An 18952-nucleotide genomic window follows, 5' to 3' on the forward strand; every position below is an offset into this window, starting at 1 on the left:
TGATAGTATGAATCACACCACATGCTACAGCCTACAGTGTATGTAGCCAGAACACTACCTAAATAATTGAGTTACATTAAAAGCAGAAGCTTGTGCTGTTCAGATTTTTATTTTTCAAATCCTTTGAAAAATTAATATCTGTATTTTAATCTTACAAGAAATCCCACAGTGTTTGCATTCACCCATTCTCAATGATGTGAAGGCAAACTTCACTGACATTTTAAGGCTTAAAAAAAAAAAATCGAGATTAGTAGTATTAGCAGAGCACTGTGGTTTGTGCTTATTAACTGTAATATCTTTTCATGACTTAATTTAGCATGTTTAAAATAATATACATAAAATCAAGCCCTGTGGTATTTAAGGCAAGATGAGTAAGATTGACTGCAGATGTTTGACCATGTTTATAATTAAATCTATTAGTGGTCCCAGTTTTGTGATTTTCTAAAACAATTTCTTGCATTGGGCAACTTGTTCTAGAGTGATAAAATATTTAATGTCTGTTTCCATGGGTATTGATGTAGATGAGAATGAGACCTTAATTTTTATGTTAGTGTTTAATATATGCAGGTAATGTTGAGCCAGCATTTCAAGGGAAAGTGCTAGAGAGGAAAAATACTTGTTTTTAACAAAGCCAAAATCTTGCCAGTTTCAAGATCTGAATTCTGTACCACTGCTCAGCATATGAAATGCCTCTCTGCATTTACCTTATTTTTGCCAGAAGAATTACAAACTTTTTGCTGGTTGATTGGGACCTCAGAAAACAAGCTGGTAGCATTGTTCAATAATTGCTGTACTCAAGGACTCTTATTTTAAAAAGTGCATATATTTGGCATGATGCTTAACCATTGTTTCAGGGTGCAAAAGGCTTGTACCAAGAATGGCCTAAGCTCTTACATCTATCACAGCTCTTATACTCGAAAATTTGAGACTTTACATACTTTCTGTCTTAGTGTCTAATGTAACACACTGAAGTTTGGATTCTCGATACGGTTTGTTGGGTTGCAAATAAATTGGGTATGAATAACGTCAAATCAGCAATTGTGGCCCAGGAATAAAATTCATGGTTTACAAATGGAGAATGAAAAGTACAAAAATGTAGGTGGATAAGCATCAAAAACAGACTAGTAGGAGGCTGAATAATAAATTTCTAGGTATTGACCTAGGTTTTATTAAAGGGAAAACATCCTGATAGTATTGATGATATAGTTCTTTGAGCCAAGGTCATTGAAACACAAGTGCACGTAGTCTCTTGCATGAAATGCCTTCCATCCCAAAGGATCTCTAAGCACTTAACACACTATTTATAGGAATCCCTTCACCCGCCACTGAAATGTAGCCACTTCTGGGGTTAAATGTGGCAACTCCATGCAGCTTGATCTGTATTGTTATGTACAAGAGGCTCAGATATTTTGTGAGATTTACTTATTTTATGGTATTCCAAATTGTTGCAAAATATCCAGTTCATGAAGACCTGAAATTTGAAGCAAATAGTTTGGTAACAATTAAAATGTATGCCAAATTTTATTTTGAATGAGTTCATATACCTGTCCATCTACATTTAAGGTTCTTTATCTGTGTGCCATAAAGTGAACCGAGATATGTTGTGACTTCTATATAACATACAAGCATGCTATTTATAACCTGCACCCTATGACCCCTCCTGCCTCTCCATCTACTGTCACATCTCTCTTCACATACAAGCTCCCTGAGCATGCTGTCTGCTCCTAATACTTCAACTTCCTCTCCTTTCTTGGGCTATTCTGCAATCAAACTTTTGCCCATCCGCTGAGTCTCGCTAATGTCACTTAAGGTCAATAGCACTTGGCCTTGTACAAGTATCTCTTCTCAGTTCTCACCCTGCTCAGTCTGTCCACTGTCTTCAAAACAATCAATCACTCTTTCCTCCTTAGGGTTTCAGAGTTTTGTGCCCAATTTGTTTCCCTTCAATAATTAATGCAGCATCACCCTTTGCGGATGGTGACCCTTAACACCATCCTTATTTGCTTCTTCCTTTCTGCACCCTACATTTGGGTAACCTCTTTATAGTGTAACACTCCTTTGGCAAGGTTTTTTCAAAAGTGACTAATGATTTTGGATGCCTCAATTTTTGGGTGTCCATTCCAATGATCAGTACCTTAAAGGGGTTTGATTTGTAGCAGATGTACTCGCAGAACTTTTCTGAAAATCAGGAACCCTTTAATGTGTGTGTCAGCTCAGGCACCCAAAAATAGGAGCAGCCAAAATCACTAATGGGTCTCAAATATTCGCTTCCTACTCTAATTTATAGCATGCCATTTTTTGTGTAATTGTGTTAGATTTTAATGGAATAAATATAGGAAACAATACTTAATCTGAAAATCCATATCAGTCCTAAAACATGTTATAATAACATTTTCAAGATAAAAGCGGAAAAGAGTCCTGTGGCACCTTATGGACTAACAGACCTATTGGAGCATAAGCTATCGTAGGTGAATACCCACTTCGCTGGATGCATGTGATTTTCAAGATACTGGATCTCTAGTAGCAGATCACATTTTGGCATAGCTTGAGTAACTTTTTTCCCCCAAGTCATATCTAAATTTCTCCTGTCTAATACTCACAAGCAAATACTCAGTTTAGTACCCTGCTGACATAAAAATCTAAGCTGTTTTGAATTTCCTTGGGGCATTTTAGATGTTTGATAGGCGTTCAAAGGTTGTTAAATTTTGGTGTGTGAAACTGAGCATAAATGGAAAATACATTTAATAAAAGTTTAAAAAATGTCATTTTGTTAGCTTTACTTGTCTGGCTCAGATGTATTTCAACCATCAGGAGGTTCTTTCCCCATGAAGCTTCAGCTTTATTCCTCTTGTATTTTAATCTTGGAAACTTCCAAACCTCCTGATGAAATTATTTGGCAAAACCTATTTTCTATAGACAACAGAAATGGAGGTTTGACACTGAGACTCAGGCACAGTAAAAGCCAGTCAGAATATGTGAGCAAAAGGTGGTAGGTGAGAACCAGGCATATGAGAGAAAATCAGTTGAAAACCATTGAAAAGTGTGTATGGAAAGTTGGAAGAGTAACTGGGGAAGGAAAGGGGACTCCCCTCTGTGCACTAGGTACAAGTACCTTTTCACTGAAGTCCTTCTAAAAACCCTGTGTTTTTCTTGCTAACAACATTTAGGTTTTGTTGTATTTTCCTGAAAAAAATGAATCTTACTAGCAACTAAGTTCTAGCTGTGGCTACTGAGGTTGGCTTTGGAAATGCTATTGCGAACATCCTGTTCCCTTACCTCTTGATACTAGCATGAGATTTTAATAGTGCCCTGTTTCTGGCAAAAGGTTTTGCATGGCTGCCAGCCTTTTAGGATTTGTTACTTAAATCTTACCTGCCACCTTCCTCCTGCAGCAACTTTGGGATGTGTTTTGAGCACAGGTTCACTGCTAAAATTAGGTTTAAGTTGCTTGATGATCAGATGGAGAAACTGTAAATCTGCCCCTCTGATCCCTAAGAATAATGGTCAGGTTAACAAGAGTGGAAGGCGGCTGGGTGTTTAATAAAACTGCAAAATCCTTGCAATTTCTAACCAATCTTTCTGTGGCTTCATAGTGTCTTGACTTTAGGAATTTAATTTATCTTTTTGAAGAGCACTTTGTTTATTTATGGCCTCCTGTTCTTTCATAAAGCTTTCTGTTCTATCATTTGTGTACATTCATCTTTGTGTTTGGCTGACATGCACTGTATGTAGGATGCACTTCAGAGGTGAATAACACCTTATTTTGAAAACTCAACAGTTGAGTCAATAGAGACAAAGCACAGAGCTACATAATCAAATGAGAACTCTCTAACCAATTGTGAAAGGAATTAAACTACGTCCTTTCTGCTAGAAATAAAGCATTCGTGTATTAATCACTTGTAGCCAGGATGAAAGACAGTTGGTTATGATGTAACTGGTTCAAACTATATCATGTTCCATTCATTTGTGAAAGGCTGTCTGGAAAGTTTATTTTCTAAAATGAATTTTACAGCTTAGTTAAGAATTTGACACTGTAGTTTAGAGGTTAATATAGTTAATAAAATGTGCAATTGTTTTGCTACTAAGACTAAGCATTTTTTATTTTGTGCTATAAAACTGCTTATTCAGCCATTGTCAGTTACTGAAAGTGTGTGTGGGGAGTGTGGAATGATTGTTTTTTAGCCTCAGTAGTTTGCTTTTGTAGCAAAAATCAGTACTTGGTGGTGAATTTGCACTGTGGTGCTGAAAGAACCACGTGCCCTTATTGGCAATGGAGTAGGGGCTGTGCTCTTGTGGAGCAAATGCAACACCGGCCTGTGTCAGGATTTGTAGGACTTGAACCTGGGTCTGTGGGGCTCCAGGTGAGCAGCGCTTCCACCAGGCAACTGTGGCAGAGGCACTGTCAACACACTATACATCCTGGGAAACCAGTCACTGCAAGAAGTGCTGCCCACGGTAGAGGTGACTGGCAGCTCCTCCCATGACCTCTGATTGGCCCAGACCTACTATTTAAGCCTGGAAAGAGCGCCAGGAAGTCATCCATGTAAAAAGGTAGATCCCTGACCTGTTGCTGGGAGAAACCCCCACCTTGTTTCTGGTTCCTACCACCTCACCTGGCCCCCCAGTTCCTAGCTATTGACTCTGGTTCAGTTTGCCTACAGGTCTAACCACTGGATCTGACTGCCCATACCTGAGTTCCTGACAGCCTGCTGGCTTTAGAGAGTCTATTTAAAAAAAAAAAAAATCTTAAACGGCATGAGCCGTGGCAAAGATGCTAAGAAAGGGCTTTGTGCTAATTGAGGGGTGAGGTTCAATGTCAGCAGATAACGAGAATTGCAAGAAGAATTGGGATTCAAAGGTTTTAGCTGCCCTCAGAGACCATTCTGTGGCTTGTGTGCAGTTTGGTCCGAATCTGATTTCATACACTGGAGCCAGAGAACTGGCTTGTAGAAATACTAGCCTGTAGGGGAAATATATGAAAGCTGCTGGTAAATTGCAGTTGCATCTTTTCTATTCCTAACTTTTATTTATATATATATATAATTAGTCACAAGCTATGGAGCCTTTTTACATCTGTCACTAGTTCAGATCTGGTCCAGATCAGTAGTGACTTCACGTTGCTAACGGGCTGTTGGCAAAGAGCATGCAAAATAAAATTGGTTTCAGACTAGCTCCTAGTGGGCAATGTCAGCACAACTCAGTTGACACCATCAGTGGCATTTTTGTCACAAATGAGACATGACTCTTTCCCCTTGCTCCTGAAGACCAGGATTAAGGTCACTTGCCAGGGAAAGCTTACACTATCACTGCTGTACCTGTTCTCTGGATAATAAAAGGACTTCACTATGCTATTTAATAGAACCCCTGCTTGCTTGCTTCTCTCTTTGGATTTTGAATCATTTATATTGGAATACTTGCACTCTAGTGTCTCCTGTTTTTACTTGTTTAGAGCAGTGGGGAAGGGTGGTAATTTTCCATCCTTAGTTTGTGTTTTTAAGCTAAATCTTTTGTGCAATTTAAATCTGGCATAGTCTGGCTAGAAATACTGTAGCTGTTATAAGACTGTCTCTGGAGCTGGCAGAATTGTAGAGGTATAAATTACAGAGCACTGTGCCCTTGGATATATAACCGGTGGCTGTGTCTAACATGTCTGCTTAGATCCATTATTTATTCATTTTTTTTTCTGCTTAGGATCTTTTACATTCAATAAAATTAAACATCGCAGTGACATCTCACTTGACTAATTAAATGTGTTAATCTTTTTCCTATTTTTTAAGGATTGAAATGAAAAAACAAACTCAGAGAAGCAGATTGATCGTTTAAACATTACATGACATCAGGTAGAAAGTTATCTATAAGTCTTCCTGATCTGACTGCAAAGGGATGTCATGGATACCTTGAGTCTTTTCTCAGCAAGTTGGGGCGTGGGTATAATTGTCTATCTCTAAGGTGTCCATCACCTTATCTAATATAGAGATGTAGGGATATTGAAAAGCAATTTAGTCCCCTTTTTTCTGCAGTTTGGATTATGTATGGGAGTTTGCCAGAATAGAAGCGTGATTCCCGTACTCTTTACAAACGATGTACAAAATTTGAAGGACAAATGTATAAATTTACAGTTGGTTGGGTTGGTGAGACTTCCTCATGAGCAGCTGCATCACTGATCAGATAGTTTGTCTCCTGTTGTGTATCAGTGTGATGTAAGGGAGGTCATTTGAAATATCTGCAGGAAAAATAAAGCTGTTAATTTTGAGTAGTTCTAAACAAGATCAGAGAACTGGTAGGTAAGCTCCCACGGGAAGAAAATATAAGGGAAAAAAGGAGTTCAGGAGAGCTGGTTGTTTTTCAGAGACACAATATTAAAGGCAAAACAGCAAACTATCCTGAAGTGAAGGAAAGATAGGAAGAATAGTAAGAGGCCAATATGGCTCGATCTGGAGCTCTTTAATGACCTAAAAATCAAAAAGAACTCCTACAAAAAATGGAAACATGGACAAATTACTAAGGATGAGTATAAAAGACTAGAACAAGTATGTAAGGACAAAATAGGAAAGGCTACAGCACAAGTGAGGTGCACCTAGTAAGGGATGTAAAAGGCAAGGTAGTTTCCTAAATACGTTAGGAGTAAGAGAGAGACACAGTGTAGGTCTACTACGTAACAGGAAGAAGATGACATCAAGAAAACCGAGGTGTTTAAAATCTGTTTTACTTCTGCCTTCAGTAAAATGATAATGGAGACCAGGTACTCAATATAATTAATATTAACAACAAAGGGGGAGGGTAACACAAGCCAGAATAGAGAGAGAACAGGTTAAAGAATATTTAGATAAATTATTCAAGTCAGCAGGGCCTGATGAAATTAATCTGAGGGTACTTAAGGAACTAGTTGAAGGAATCTCAGAACCTTTAGTAATTGTCTTTGAGAACTTATAGAGGACAGATGAGCTCTCAAAGAACTGGAGAAAGCTAGTATATTTGCCTATCTTTAAAAAGGGGTGGGGGAAACAGACCTGGGGAATTTATAGACCAGTCAGCCTAACTTCAATACTGGGACAAATTATTAAACAGTTTGTAGGCACTTAGAGGATAGTAGGGATATAAGGAATAGCCAGCATGGATTTGTCAAGAAGAAATCATGCCAGACCAATCTAATTTCCTCCTTTGACAGGGTCAATGTCTTAGGGGAGAGGAGAAGCTGTAGATGTGATATGTCTTGAGTTTTAGTAATGCTTTTGACACAGTCCCACATGACATTCTCATAGGAAAACCAGGGAAATGTTGTCTATATGAAATTACTATCAAGTGTGTACACAAGTTGTTGGAAGACCGTACTCAGATTAGTTATCAATGGGTTGCTGTTAAACTTGGAGGATGCATATAGTGGGGCCCTAGTCAATATTTGTACGAATGACTTGGATAATGGAGTAGAGAGCATGTTTATAAAATGGGTAGATGACCCCAAGCTGGGAGGGGGTTGCAAGCACATTGGAGGACAGGATTAAAATTCAAAATGACCTTGATTGATTGGAGAATTGATCTGAAATCAACAAGATGTAATTCACTAAAGACAAGTGTAAAGTACTATACATAAGAAGGGAAAAATCAAATGCACCATTCAAAATGGGGATTAATTAGATAGGTAGTAGTACTGCTGAAATATATCTGGAGTTATAGTGGCTCACAAATTGAATATGAGCCAACAATGTGATGCAATTGTGAGAAAGCCTAATATAATTCTGCTGTGTATTAATAAGAGTGTCATATGTAAGGTAATTGTTCCGCTCTGCTCAGTGCTGGTGAGGCCTCAGCTGGAGCACTGTGTCCAGTTCTGGGCACCACACTTTTAGGAAAGATTGTGGACAAACTGGAGAGAGTACAGAGGAGAGCACCAAAAATGATAAAAGGTTTATAAAACCTGGCCTATGAATAAAGGTTTAAAAAAAAACCTAAAAAACCTAGGACATGTTTAATCTTGAGAAAAGAAGACTGAGGGGGGACCTGATAAGCCTTCAAATATTTTAAGGGTTGTTATAAAAAATGTTTCAGAGTAGCAGCCGTATTAGTCTGTATCCGCAAAAAGAACAGGAGGACTTGTGGCACCTTAGAGACTAACAAATTTATTTGAGCATAAGCTTTTGTGGGCTACAGCCCACTTCATCGGATGCATAGAATAAAAAAAGACAGTGATCAATTGTTCTCCATGTCCAGTGAAGGTAGGACAAGAAGCAATCAGCTTAGTCTGCAGCAAGGGAGATTTAAGTTAGAAATTAGAAAGTTTTTCTAACTATAAGGATAGTGAAGTACTAGAATAGGCTTCCAAAGGAAGCTGTAGAATCCCTGTTGTTGAGGGTTTTTAAGAGCAGGTTAGACAAACACCTGTCATGGATGGTCAATATATATGTGGTCTGCCTCAGCACAGGGGACTGGACGAGACTACCTCTACCCCCAAATATCTGTGCAGCATGAGACAATTTTTCCTTTCTTTCCTATCATTTTGCTTCTGGCATTTTTTCCTAAAAAAAATAAATTCCAGTCAGCATAAATTCATGGGATACTGAAGTTTGTGACACTGCTCCACGACAGATATGTGTAAGGTAAAAATGTAATAGATTGTAGAAAATAATGGTCTGTATGGTTTGTATTGGGGCCCCAATTACCCAAACAGAATGGGGGCCATGACATTTTTTAGGCAAAAGAGGAGTTTATTTTGGTAGTGATACACAGTGTGGGTAGGGAACAACCTTAATAAAATGACCTTTCAGATTAGTGGATTCAGATTGTAGTGGATTTGAAATCCATTACAATTACAATTGTGATTACTGACATATGAAAAGGGTTTACACTAACTGCATAAAGAAAACAGTACTTGTGGCACCTTAGAGACTAACAAATTTATTTGAGCATAAGCTTTCGTGAGCTACAGCTCACTTCATCGGATGCATTCGATGAAGTGAGCTGTAGCTCACGAAAGCTTATGCTCAAATAAATTTGTTAGTCTCTAAGGTGCCACAAGTACTCCTTTTCTTTTTGTGAATACAGACTAACATGGCTGCTACTCTGAAAACTAACTACATAGGGTTTCAGCAAAGATATGTGGCTTATATTGATAACCCCATATAATTTTATTATAGATTAAAGTGAAGGACTCATAGCCCTAGCTTTGGGTAGGTGTGATTTTTGTTTCCTTCCCACCACTCCACCAATGCGTCTCTCAACATTGATCCACAACACCTTTGCTGTTCCAATTTTTCACCTCTTTTCAGGTTCTTGTACCCTACCCATCAGCATGGTGTCTGAGCATCTTTCAGAGATGCATTAAGCAATATGTGCTGTATATGGTACCTTCTCCATATCTCTCCTCTCACCAAGGGGAGAAATAGTCTATGGATTTTATTTTGTTATGAAGTGCTATGTGCTTTTATTTGTGAAAGCCAAGTCAAAAGCACACCCTGCACTTGGACGGAGGCTGGTGAGGTGTGATCTTGGTTTCTGAAAGTGAGAGTTCTGGTCCCAGAATGGCTCCAGCACAAACAAGTATTAGGCTTGCAGTAGATAGTTGCTTTGGGCATAGTTGACAATTGTGGTCTTCATTCCAGATTGAGGTTACTTAAGTGTCCCTGGCCTGTGTCAGTAAGAGCCTTGAAGATGAGGTCTGAGACTTCACATGTACTGTGATGTTGGGAACATAAAAAGTGCCATTCTGAATCAACTCCTGTGGTCCACCTGTTTCAGCATCCTGTCTCAGGCAGTGGCCAGCATCAGCTGCTTCAAAGAAGGTGCAAGAAACCCTGCAATAGGCAGAGAGAGAATACTCTCCCCAGGGAAACCTCCTAATATCTAGTAGTTAGTTTGGCATAAACTCTGAAGCATGAGGTGTCATGTCATTTCTAAAACTTTAGTTTTGTCGTATTAATGCTGGCTGTTCTGTGGGGAATGATAGCCATTTCAAGGTTTAAGATGATGTAGCCATTTAATCTACATATTCGGCATTGAATTAATGTTTTCCTCTTGTCTGACTTTACTTGACTATGTTATATTCCCCAGATTTCTAAGGGGGAGAATATTGAATAGTTATCTTCTCTAAAACAGATTGTTAAATCAGTACGAAAAGATAACAGGTGCCATACATCAGCTCTAGACTGCTGTCTAATAAAGTTGTATTAACGTGTTTAAAGTATATATATCTGATGGCGAACACCTCGTCTTTCTAGTGAACAATTTTTATACTAGATAGGCAAAATCACTCTGTATCCTTGCTAAAAAGCTTTCTTGTGCTAGGATTGTTATAATGTATGTATTAATAATTATCTTAAAGTAGTTGCTGGTGGGAAATGTCTTATCTTGCATAAAAACACTAATGAAATTCCAAAAACTGAGTCATGCTGGATCTACTAACAAATAACCTTGTGACTTCCAAGAATTATCACTCTACAGTCTAAGAAAAGTCTAGGAAAGGAGTAACTAATTTGCTGTGCACTTAATTAACTAGCTGGATTTCTCTTAACATTTTAGTACATTGAGGACTCTGAAATTACAGCAATTGTCATTAGAAGTATAAGGCAAATTATTATTTAATAGGAAATAATTGTGTTAACTGTGTGGTATTGGTTGGTAAATGACTAAACAACCACTATAGCTGCATAATTAAAAATTAAACATTTAGAGGAGTGCCATTTGCATTTAACAGAAGTAAAGAGAAATAATTAAAATGTTAGTTAACCTCTAAAAATATATTTTGTTCACATAAAACCACAAATTCTATTGCATATTTTATTTGTCCTTCCCATGCTTTCCTGCAAGAAGTTCTGCAGAAAATATTGTCCAGAGTTGTGCAAATATTTATAGAAGTAATTGCACACAAGTGTGTGACTGTTTTGGGGAGATGGGAGTTGGTAAGTATTTTCTGAGTAATCCGCAGGCTGAAATGACCACCAAAACCATTTGTTTAACAGATTTAAATAATAAATACAAGTTTGTGTGTAACTTATGAACAGTTTGCAACACGTTAGACCAGTGTTGGGGCACAGCAGCTATACCAAGGAACAATGCAAAAGGAACAAAAGAAATCACCAAGATTTCTTATTGCATTCATAGTGGTAGCCGTGTTAGTCTGTATCAGCAAAAAAAAACCCGAGGAATACTTGTGGCACCTGAGAGACTAACAAATTTATTTGGGCATAAGCTTTCGTGGGCTAAAACTCACTTCATCAGATGCATGCAGTGGAAAATACAGTAGGAAGATCTACACACACACACACACACACACCATGAAAAAATGGGTGTTGCCATACCAACTGCAACGAGACCAATTAAGGTGGGCTATTATCAGCAGGAGAAAAAAAAACCTTTTGTAGTGATAATCAGAATGGCCCATTTCAAACAGTTGACAAGAAGGTGTGAGTAACAGTAGGGGAGAAAAAAATTAGCATGGGGAAATAGTTTTTACTTTGTGTAATGACCCAATTCACTCCCAGGCTTTATTCAAGCCTAAGTTTCTCATTGGAAAACAGCAGAATTGGAGTTAATTTGCAAACTGGACACCATTAATTTAGGCTTGAATAAAGCCTGGGAGTAGATGGGTCATTACACAAAGTAAAAACTATTTCCCCATGCTAGGTTTTTTTCACCCCTACTGTTACTCACACCTTCTTGTCAACTGTTTGAAATGGGCCATTCTGATTATCACTACAAAAGGTTTTTTTTTCTCCTGCTGATAATAGCCCACCTTAATTGGTCTTGTTGCAGTTGGTATGGCAACACACATACACACACATGAAAAAATGGATCTTCGTACTGTATTTTCCACTGCATGCATCTGATGAAGTGGGTTTTAGCCCACGAAAGCTTATGCCCAAATAAATTTTAGTCTCGAAGGTGCCATAGTACTTTTTTTATATTCAGTTACCATAATCAGTTTTCAATTCTTTAGTACCTCAAATACATTTTTCATGTTTCCAGTACTCCAAGGATTAAAAGCATGTACTAGTCTTCAGATAAACGTTTAAGAGTGTGATCCCCGATAGTTGAATGCTTTGATGTGAAAGGGACAAACTTACAATATCAAAAGTAATTGCTTAAAGTTATTTCTTACGTCACTTTTTGGCTAGTTTGTTTGGCCTTACAAAGGGGAACATGCACATAACATTACTTACTTAAAAACCAAAATATGGTTACTTGAGGTCTCACTCAACAATGTGGACTCAAGACAACTTTCAGTTATTTATACAGAATTATTCTGTTCTTTACGTTCTGAAACAAACTCTCACCACTTCTTAGCCCTGTGTAATCTTGGAGGAGGGGAGAGCTGTTCATAAGGCAGGTCCAAGTCTTGTCTGAATTCTGAAGCTTGCTTGTGGATCCATTTAACTCTGCTTCATCCTGTAACCCTGGAGGAAGGGAGAGGCTGGCTGTGGAGTTTCAGCAAACTTTGCAGTCCATGCGTTGGCATGAAGTTTATATACCCTGTTTCCAGGTTCTTGGAGGAGTACCGTTCTCACTTTCTATTGGGCACTGGTCACCTGGGCACTCAAGTTGCAGGTCTAAGTTTCTCTCTTGCTTCTGCTAGTATCCAGTAGATGGCGGCAGTGTACAACAAATTTCTTCAATGCTTCTCTTGGACGGAGGGTTTTTGTTTGATTTGCTTCATGGATTGTATTTCAATATTAGCCCAAACCAATGGGAAGTTCCCCATTTTATGAAATTTCTTCTAATATTTCAAAGTTTAAACCCTGGTTAGGTGCTTATCTTTTCCCTTCTTATGCTATACAATTCCTATCATTTTACAAAGAAAAACATCCCTTTGGTCCTCTAAATCCAGTGGACACATGGTCCATACATACTTTTTCATTTCACATCTTTCAGGGCTTATCAAATACATGAGATGCTACACTAGAGGAACAAGACACATTATTCAGATATAGCGAGATGTATATCCGATAACTTTCCATTCCACTAGTAAAATCATCACTGAGAAAGTTTACAGATGACAAAAATTGTAGGAGTAATAAATAGGGATGCCACCCAGCTGGATTTTACCCGGACAGTCTGGTTTTTGACTTCGGTGTCCAGGTGCCATGTAGGGTTGCCAGGTGCCTGGTTTTTTAGTGTAAAGTCTGGTCAAAAAGGGGACCTGGCAGTCTCCGGTCAGATATACTGACTGGACACCAAAAGCCTGGTTACCGCGGAGTAGGGGAAGGTGCTGGGTCATTAACTCTCACCAGCCCCTGCTCAGCTGAGGTTGCCTCCTATCTGAACACAAGCTCCTTGTCAGGCTGCAGCAGCTCCTGTCCCAGCCCCGAAGCAGAGGGAGCCCAGCTAGGACAGGTGGAGATGATCTTGGCACAGGTTGAGGAGCGAATGACTGAAGTGGGGAAGAGGCAGAGAAGGAAGCAAGGCCTTGTGGGGGGAGAGGTGGGGCAGGGCCTTGGGGGTCCAGTTACTAGCCATTACAAAGATGGCAACCCTAGTGGTAAATAAGGAAGCAAACAGGTCATTGATACAGATTATCTAGATCTCTTGTAAGGGACCAAGCAAACAATGTGTCTTAACACAGCTATATGTGTACATCTAGGAATAAAGAATGTAGACCATACTGCTTCTCAGGATGGAGTCCTCCATCCTGTGACTTTGAAAAAGATGTATATGGGGATAATCAGTTGAACATGAGCTCCCAATGTGACTCTGTTTTCAAAAGGGCCTATGCAGTCCTTGGATGCATAAACGGGAACCTCGAATAGGAGAAGAGAGGGTATTTTACTTCTGTAATTGGCACAAGTGCTGGAATACGCTGTCCAGTTCTGGTGCCCACAGTTCAAGAAGGATGTTTGATAAATTGGAGAGAGTTCAGAGAAGAGCCACAAGAATTATGATAAAACCACACCCTATAGCCATAGACTCGAGGAGCTCAGTCTATTTAGCTTAACAAAGAGAAAGTTAAAGGATGATTTGATTAGTCTAAGTACCTACATGGGGAACAAACATTTAATAATGGGCTCTAGAATCTAGCAGACAATGGTATAACACAATCCAATGACTGGAAGCGGAAGCTAGATTAATTCAGACTGGAACTAGGGCATACCTTTTTAACAATGATAGTAATTAACCATTGGAACAATTTACCAAGGGTTGTGGTGGCTTCTCCATTACTGGCAATTTTTAAATCAAGACTGGATGTTTTTCTAAAAGCTCTGCTCTAGGAATTATCATGGGGAAGTTCTATGGCCTGTGTTATACAGAAGACCAGACAAGATTATCACAATGGTCCCTCCTGGCCTTGGAATCTGACTTGATTCATAAGAAAGATGAATGTACTATTTTTACTTCGCGATTTGGGATGAAAGATATATTTTGGACATCGTAGGGTATCAGTAAGTTTGACCTCTGGGACTTCTGGCTTTTTGGGTCTCACAGCAAGCTATTCCTAGCTGGTTATAATTTACATTTTCTACACTCCTCTCTGGTTCTTAATTCCTTGTAGCTAGACAGTGAGTGGGAATTCTTGCCACATACACATAATGAGAGGTTCCTTTTTAAGGGTTTTATAATAGCTTGAAGCCTAGGCACTGACTCTTTGCTTTCCTGGGAATTGGCCCACCTGTTGTGATGTGTATTTGATCCCACTCTCTTGCTTTAAGAAGCAGCTTAATTTTGGAACGTGCATGGGGATGATTGGCAGTAATCCTGGTTTTGAAGAGAAAAGGGTGCTTGCTTCCGGATTATGTAAATCGAAAGGGCTATAGTAACCCATATTTGACACACATACATTTTACAAGCATGTCACTTACTTGTCCTTTTGTTTCTCAATTACCCCTTCTTGCTTTTTCCTTGGTTAGTTCAGAACCATTTTTCTGCCTACTGTTCGGATGCTGTGTGAATGTTTATAATCTGTCAGAGCAGAATTCCCTGCAGAAATGTTGATCTTTTCTGTCCAGTATTTGCACAGGCTCTGATGTTGGTATGCATTCTGTTTCCTCTCTGCTAGTTAAAGAGCTGGGGCGTAGAGGAACTTCAGAGGAGACTCTCTGCCCTCGATCCCATGATGGAACAGGAAATTGAAGAGATCCGCCAGAAGTATCAGTCTAAACGGCAGCCAATCCTTGATGCCATCGAAGCCAAGAAACGTCGGCAGCAGAACTTTTGAAAGCGCCACTGGTAGAATAAATGTCCACCCTCTGAAACAATCAGAACCTTGCTTTTATGACTACTACACAGATTGATTTCTACTGAAATGTGTAAGCAAAGTAGGGAGCAAAACTTCTGCTCACTTATTTTTCCATAGCACCTTTCTGAACTCAGGAATGCCATTAAGTGGGACATCCTGATGGATGGATAATGGTATGTTTTAATGTTGGATATATTTAAAATAGAAAGTGTATTATTTCAGAGGAGTTATGTTACTGTTTTTAGATTAAACTTGTTTTAAATCAGGGGAACAGATACAAATAAGACTAACGTTGGTTCATTTTCTTGACGTAACTTTCAGTAGTCTATTTTCTTCCCTTTTAATATGTACTGTGGTGGTTAAAAGCTGCATCTTTCTTTTTTTTTTGTACGGGCTCAGTTTCAAACATTTTAACGATCTTATTACTGTTAAGGTACCATGGAAAGTGTTAGCAAATTGAAGAGGTCACTGAAAAGAGTAGACAAGAAGATGCAGAAACTATTCCCACCTTTGGAAAGGAACAAATCTTACTTTTGAAAAGCCTGTAATAAGCCCCATGCCTTACCCGGTGCGCTTTAAGCAAATGTTTTTTGAGTTCGTAGTTTTGTCTTGTGAGAACTGTATAAATTAATAGTGGTAGATTAAGCATGTAGCTCTATTTCCATCAAATGCTATTCTGCAGTTTAAAAGTCTCTCACTTAAACCAAGCAGAGTTCCAATGTAAAATGCAGCAAATGTCCCTTCACCTGCATCCTGGGAAATATCTTCATTTAGTTCCTACTAGCATTAGAGAGCTAAAAAGTTCTGTGTGAACACTCACTTGGGAAATCAGATATTTTTTGCTCCATGAAGGAGAGGATTTAAACATTTCACTAATTATGGTGATTTACAGGGCTTTACAATTTCAAGCCTCCATCTCTAGATGAAAAATTGCATAATGTTTTACTTAGAGGTCAAGTATGGCAGAAAAGCTAAGCTGAAAATAAAGTTAGGTTACCCAAAAGTTTAAACAACAATATATTGATGCCAGAGGAGCTGGGTGACTGAAGTTCCAACTTAACCTGTTCTGCATTTAATATGGCTACGATCAATCTCTCCTCCAGTTTTTCTGGATACTGGTAAACAGTGTGTTTTCTATCTGGGATAACTATGGAAAAGTCTGCCTTTTTCATGGTATTAACGAGTTGTGGAAAATCACCAGATTGTACACTTACCATCAGTGTGAGTCAGGTTACCTTAAAATGGTTTAATAACTTACACTGACATGATGAAGAGCAAAACAGAAAACGTAATCCAGGTATCTCCAGTCATAGACGCAGAGACTTCACAGTGGGTGTGCTGTGCTTTGGCAGTGGTAGAGCAAAGCTAATGTTGGATTTAATTTTAGGATCCACTTGTAGTTGTATCTAGTTATTCCACATAAAATGAAATGTTTGTAAAGAGCGAGTATTTCAAGTATTTTCTCTCTGACGGAGGGCCTACTTTTCAAGTCATCCTTCTGAACCAGACCTTGGTACGACACACACAATTAAATATCAGTTTCCTGAAATCAAACGCTTCTAGTAACAAGAAGGGTTCCAGTCATAGCTGGTGGAAGCATTATAGTTTTACACCTTGTTTCTTGGGATTGTACCCTCAGCTGCTGTAAATCAGTGAGCTCAGTTGGCATAGGAGTCATGCCAGTTTACACCCCTGAGGATCTGGCTTTTAATATCTTCAGTTTATTCTTCAGCTGCAAATAGACAGAGCTAATATAACTGACTCCAAGAGCTCAGCAGCCTAGTCAGGCAGACTCTGGAAGGAAAGAGGCGTAGGCAATGGCTTCTGGCATGAGCTGGGAACAGTACATTTCATGCATACCCACATTAACAAGCTGTTGGGAAGTTATGATTTTTGATAGCCTCTAATATTGCAAAAGTTTCTAGGATGAAGATCTTGAAAGAAATCAAGTAAACTGAGTTAATCACTTTCACAGCACAAGCTAAATAATTTAAACCTCTGTTTGTGTTAGATGACAATCTCTTAGCAATAAGAATCTGGCAATTTAAATGAACCATGCAGGCTAGTAAGTGCCTGTGTTGACAATACAGCACACTAATAATGCTGGACATACACACACCATCTGCAGTACTTATTAAAAATTCATCCAATGTGTGTGTTTGCTCACTCAAAAATATTTATTAAAGATGCTGAAATGTGGGTTGGGTTTTTTTAGGGCTAATGTTCATTACATTCCCTTGGTTAAATGAAGCTTCCAGTGACAAGATGCAATTTTTTCATTTTAAATACTGGCTCATGGCTTAGTTACTTCTAGTACATATACATTTTGCCTCTGGCATGATGCACATGTACAATATGAGTGACTTGGTAGCAAGCTATGTGCATTGCTTACATGTCAAGTAGACCATTCTGTTAGGAATGGTTTCCTTTGTACTATATTTACCACTGATAGACCAAACTTCTTTCATCAACAGGAAGACATTGAGAAGCCCATGTTTTACTTAAAACACCAAAGTTGGGTGCTTGACTTCAGTTTTCACTTTACTGAGTACATAACTTGATTGCTATAATTAGTGCTTATGACTAAAGACGTGTTAGTGAAATAACTTTCACTGAAATGGTTGCTGATGAAAAAATCCCAGTAAAATAACCCAAATATGTGAAAGTAAGTGGTCCAATGGTTTAATTTTCTCTTAAATCTGCCTTTAATCCCCATAAGAGTTGAGGCTTACAACTAGATTTGCTACTCTTGGAGTTTGAACAAATATGGGAATTTTTTCACCTTCAGGAATTGGTCATTTTAACTAGAGAAAACATTTCCTGTTTCAGATCCCCTGCAGGAGCCTCATATATGCTCACTCCTTAAATTCCTCCAACCTGTGACAACTGAGGCTTATATCCTGAGGAAAGGCAATTCAGGCAACATTTTTAAGCAATATGTTCATTTCATTGTGAAATTATATTCACATGCTTTATGGGTCCATATTCATTGCTGAAAAGTGTTTTGGACAAACTGTCATCTTCACTTTCCAACCTGCAAAGATGCTGATGCTGTCAGTTACGTGAGACTTAATAATGTGAAATTTGTAGCTTTAACTTTTTGTAACAAATTAGTGATACCGGCATAAAGTGCTGACTTGAAATGCTATTTTGTAAGATCTGACTGTTTGTATATATTAGTATTGTCATTAGTTTGTATATGTATGAAATAGTGACTTATTGCATTTCCTTTGAGTTTGATACAGGAGATTTTGTTTGAATAATCTTGCTCAAATATCTTGCCTTAGTTGTTCAAAATGACAAATAAACTGCCCTAACTGAAAGTCATAATGCCTTGACTTTATGTGGAATTTAAAAAATTCTTAATAGTACAGTATTTGCTTGCTTGAGTCAGCACCAGAAACACTGAAAGATCCTCAGATCTTTCAGAGCATTTTTCTTGAGGATAGGTTGGTTCAGAAATTGGTAACAAGATGTGGAACCCGTTGCCATGAGAGAACTGGTTCCAGTCTATTCCTGTTCAGCAGTGGGCCCATAAATTAACCAGGGGATGACTCTTCAATGACCTAGAAGTTGAGTCCAGTTTCTATTGGACATTTTCCACAGAAATCAGTTAGCACCTTTTGTTAGTCTCTACAGCAGTCAAGTGCATATGGAGACAGAACTCATTCCCTCTGAGGGGTATCTTACACTGCCTCAGCTGCTTGCTGTACCTGCTCTGTGCCTAGGACTTCACTCTCCAAGGGTGAAAAGGGAAAGTGGACATGTTACGTTGGGGACTTAAGTGCTTGA

At 38.6% G+C, this 18952-nt stretch overlaps 1 protein-coding gene across 1 annotated transcript in view; it reads left to right on the forward strand.

The window, feature by feature from the left end:
* The window catches only part of STK4 (serine/threonine kinase 4), a 77044-nt gene extending 58554 nt beyond the window's left edge, over positions 1-18490 (forward strand). Inside the window, exon 11 of the mRNA XM_073309684.2 lies at positions 14981-18490. Coding sequence (XP_073165785.1) covers positions 14981-15139 — 159 coding nt within the window. The 3' untranslated portion in view covers positions 15140-18490. The remainder of the gene's footprint in view (positions 1-14980) is intronic.
* The last annotated feature ends 462 nt before the right edge of the window (positions 18491-18952 follow it).

This window comes from Lepidochelys kempii, chromosome 13 (genome assembly GCF_965140285.1).
Source record: "Lepidochelys kempii isolate rLepKem1 chromosome 13, rLepKem1.hap1, whole genome shotgun sequence".
Lineage (NCBI taxonomy): Eukaryota > Metazoa > Chordata > Testudines > Cheloniidae > Lepidochelys > Lepidochelys kempii.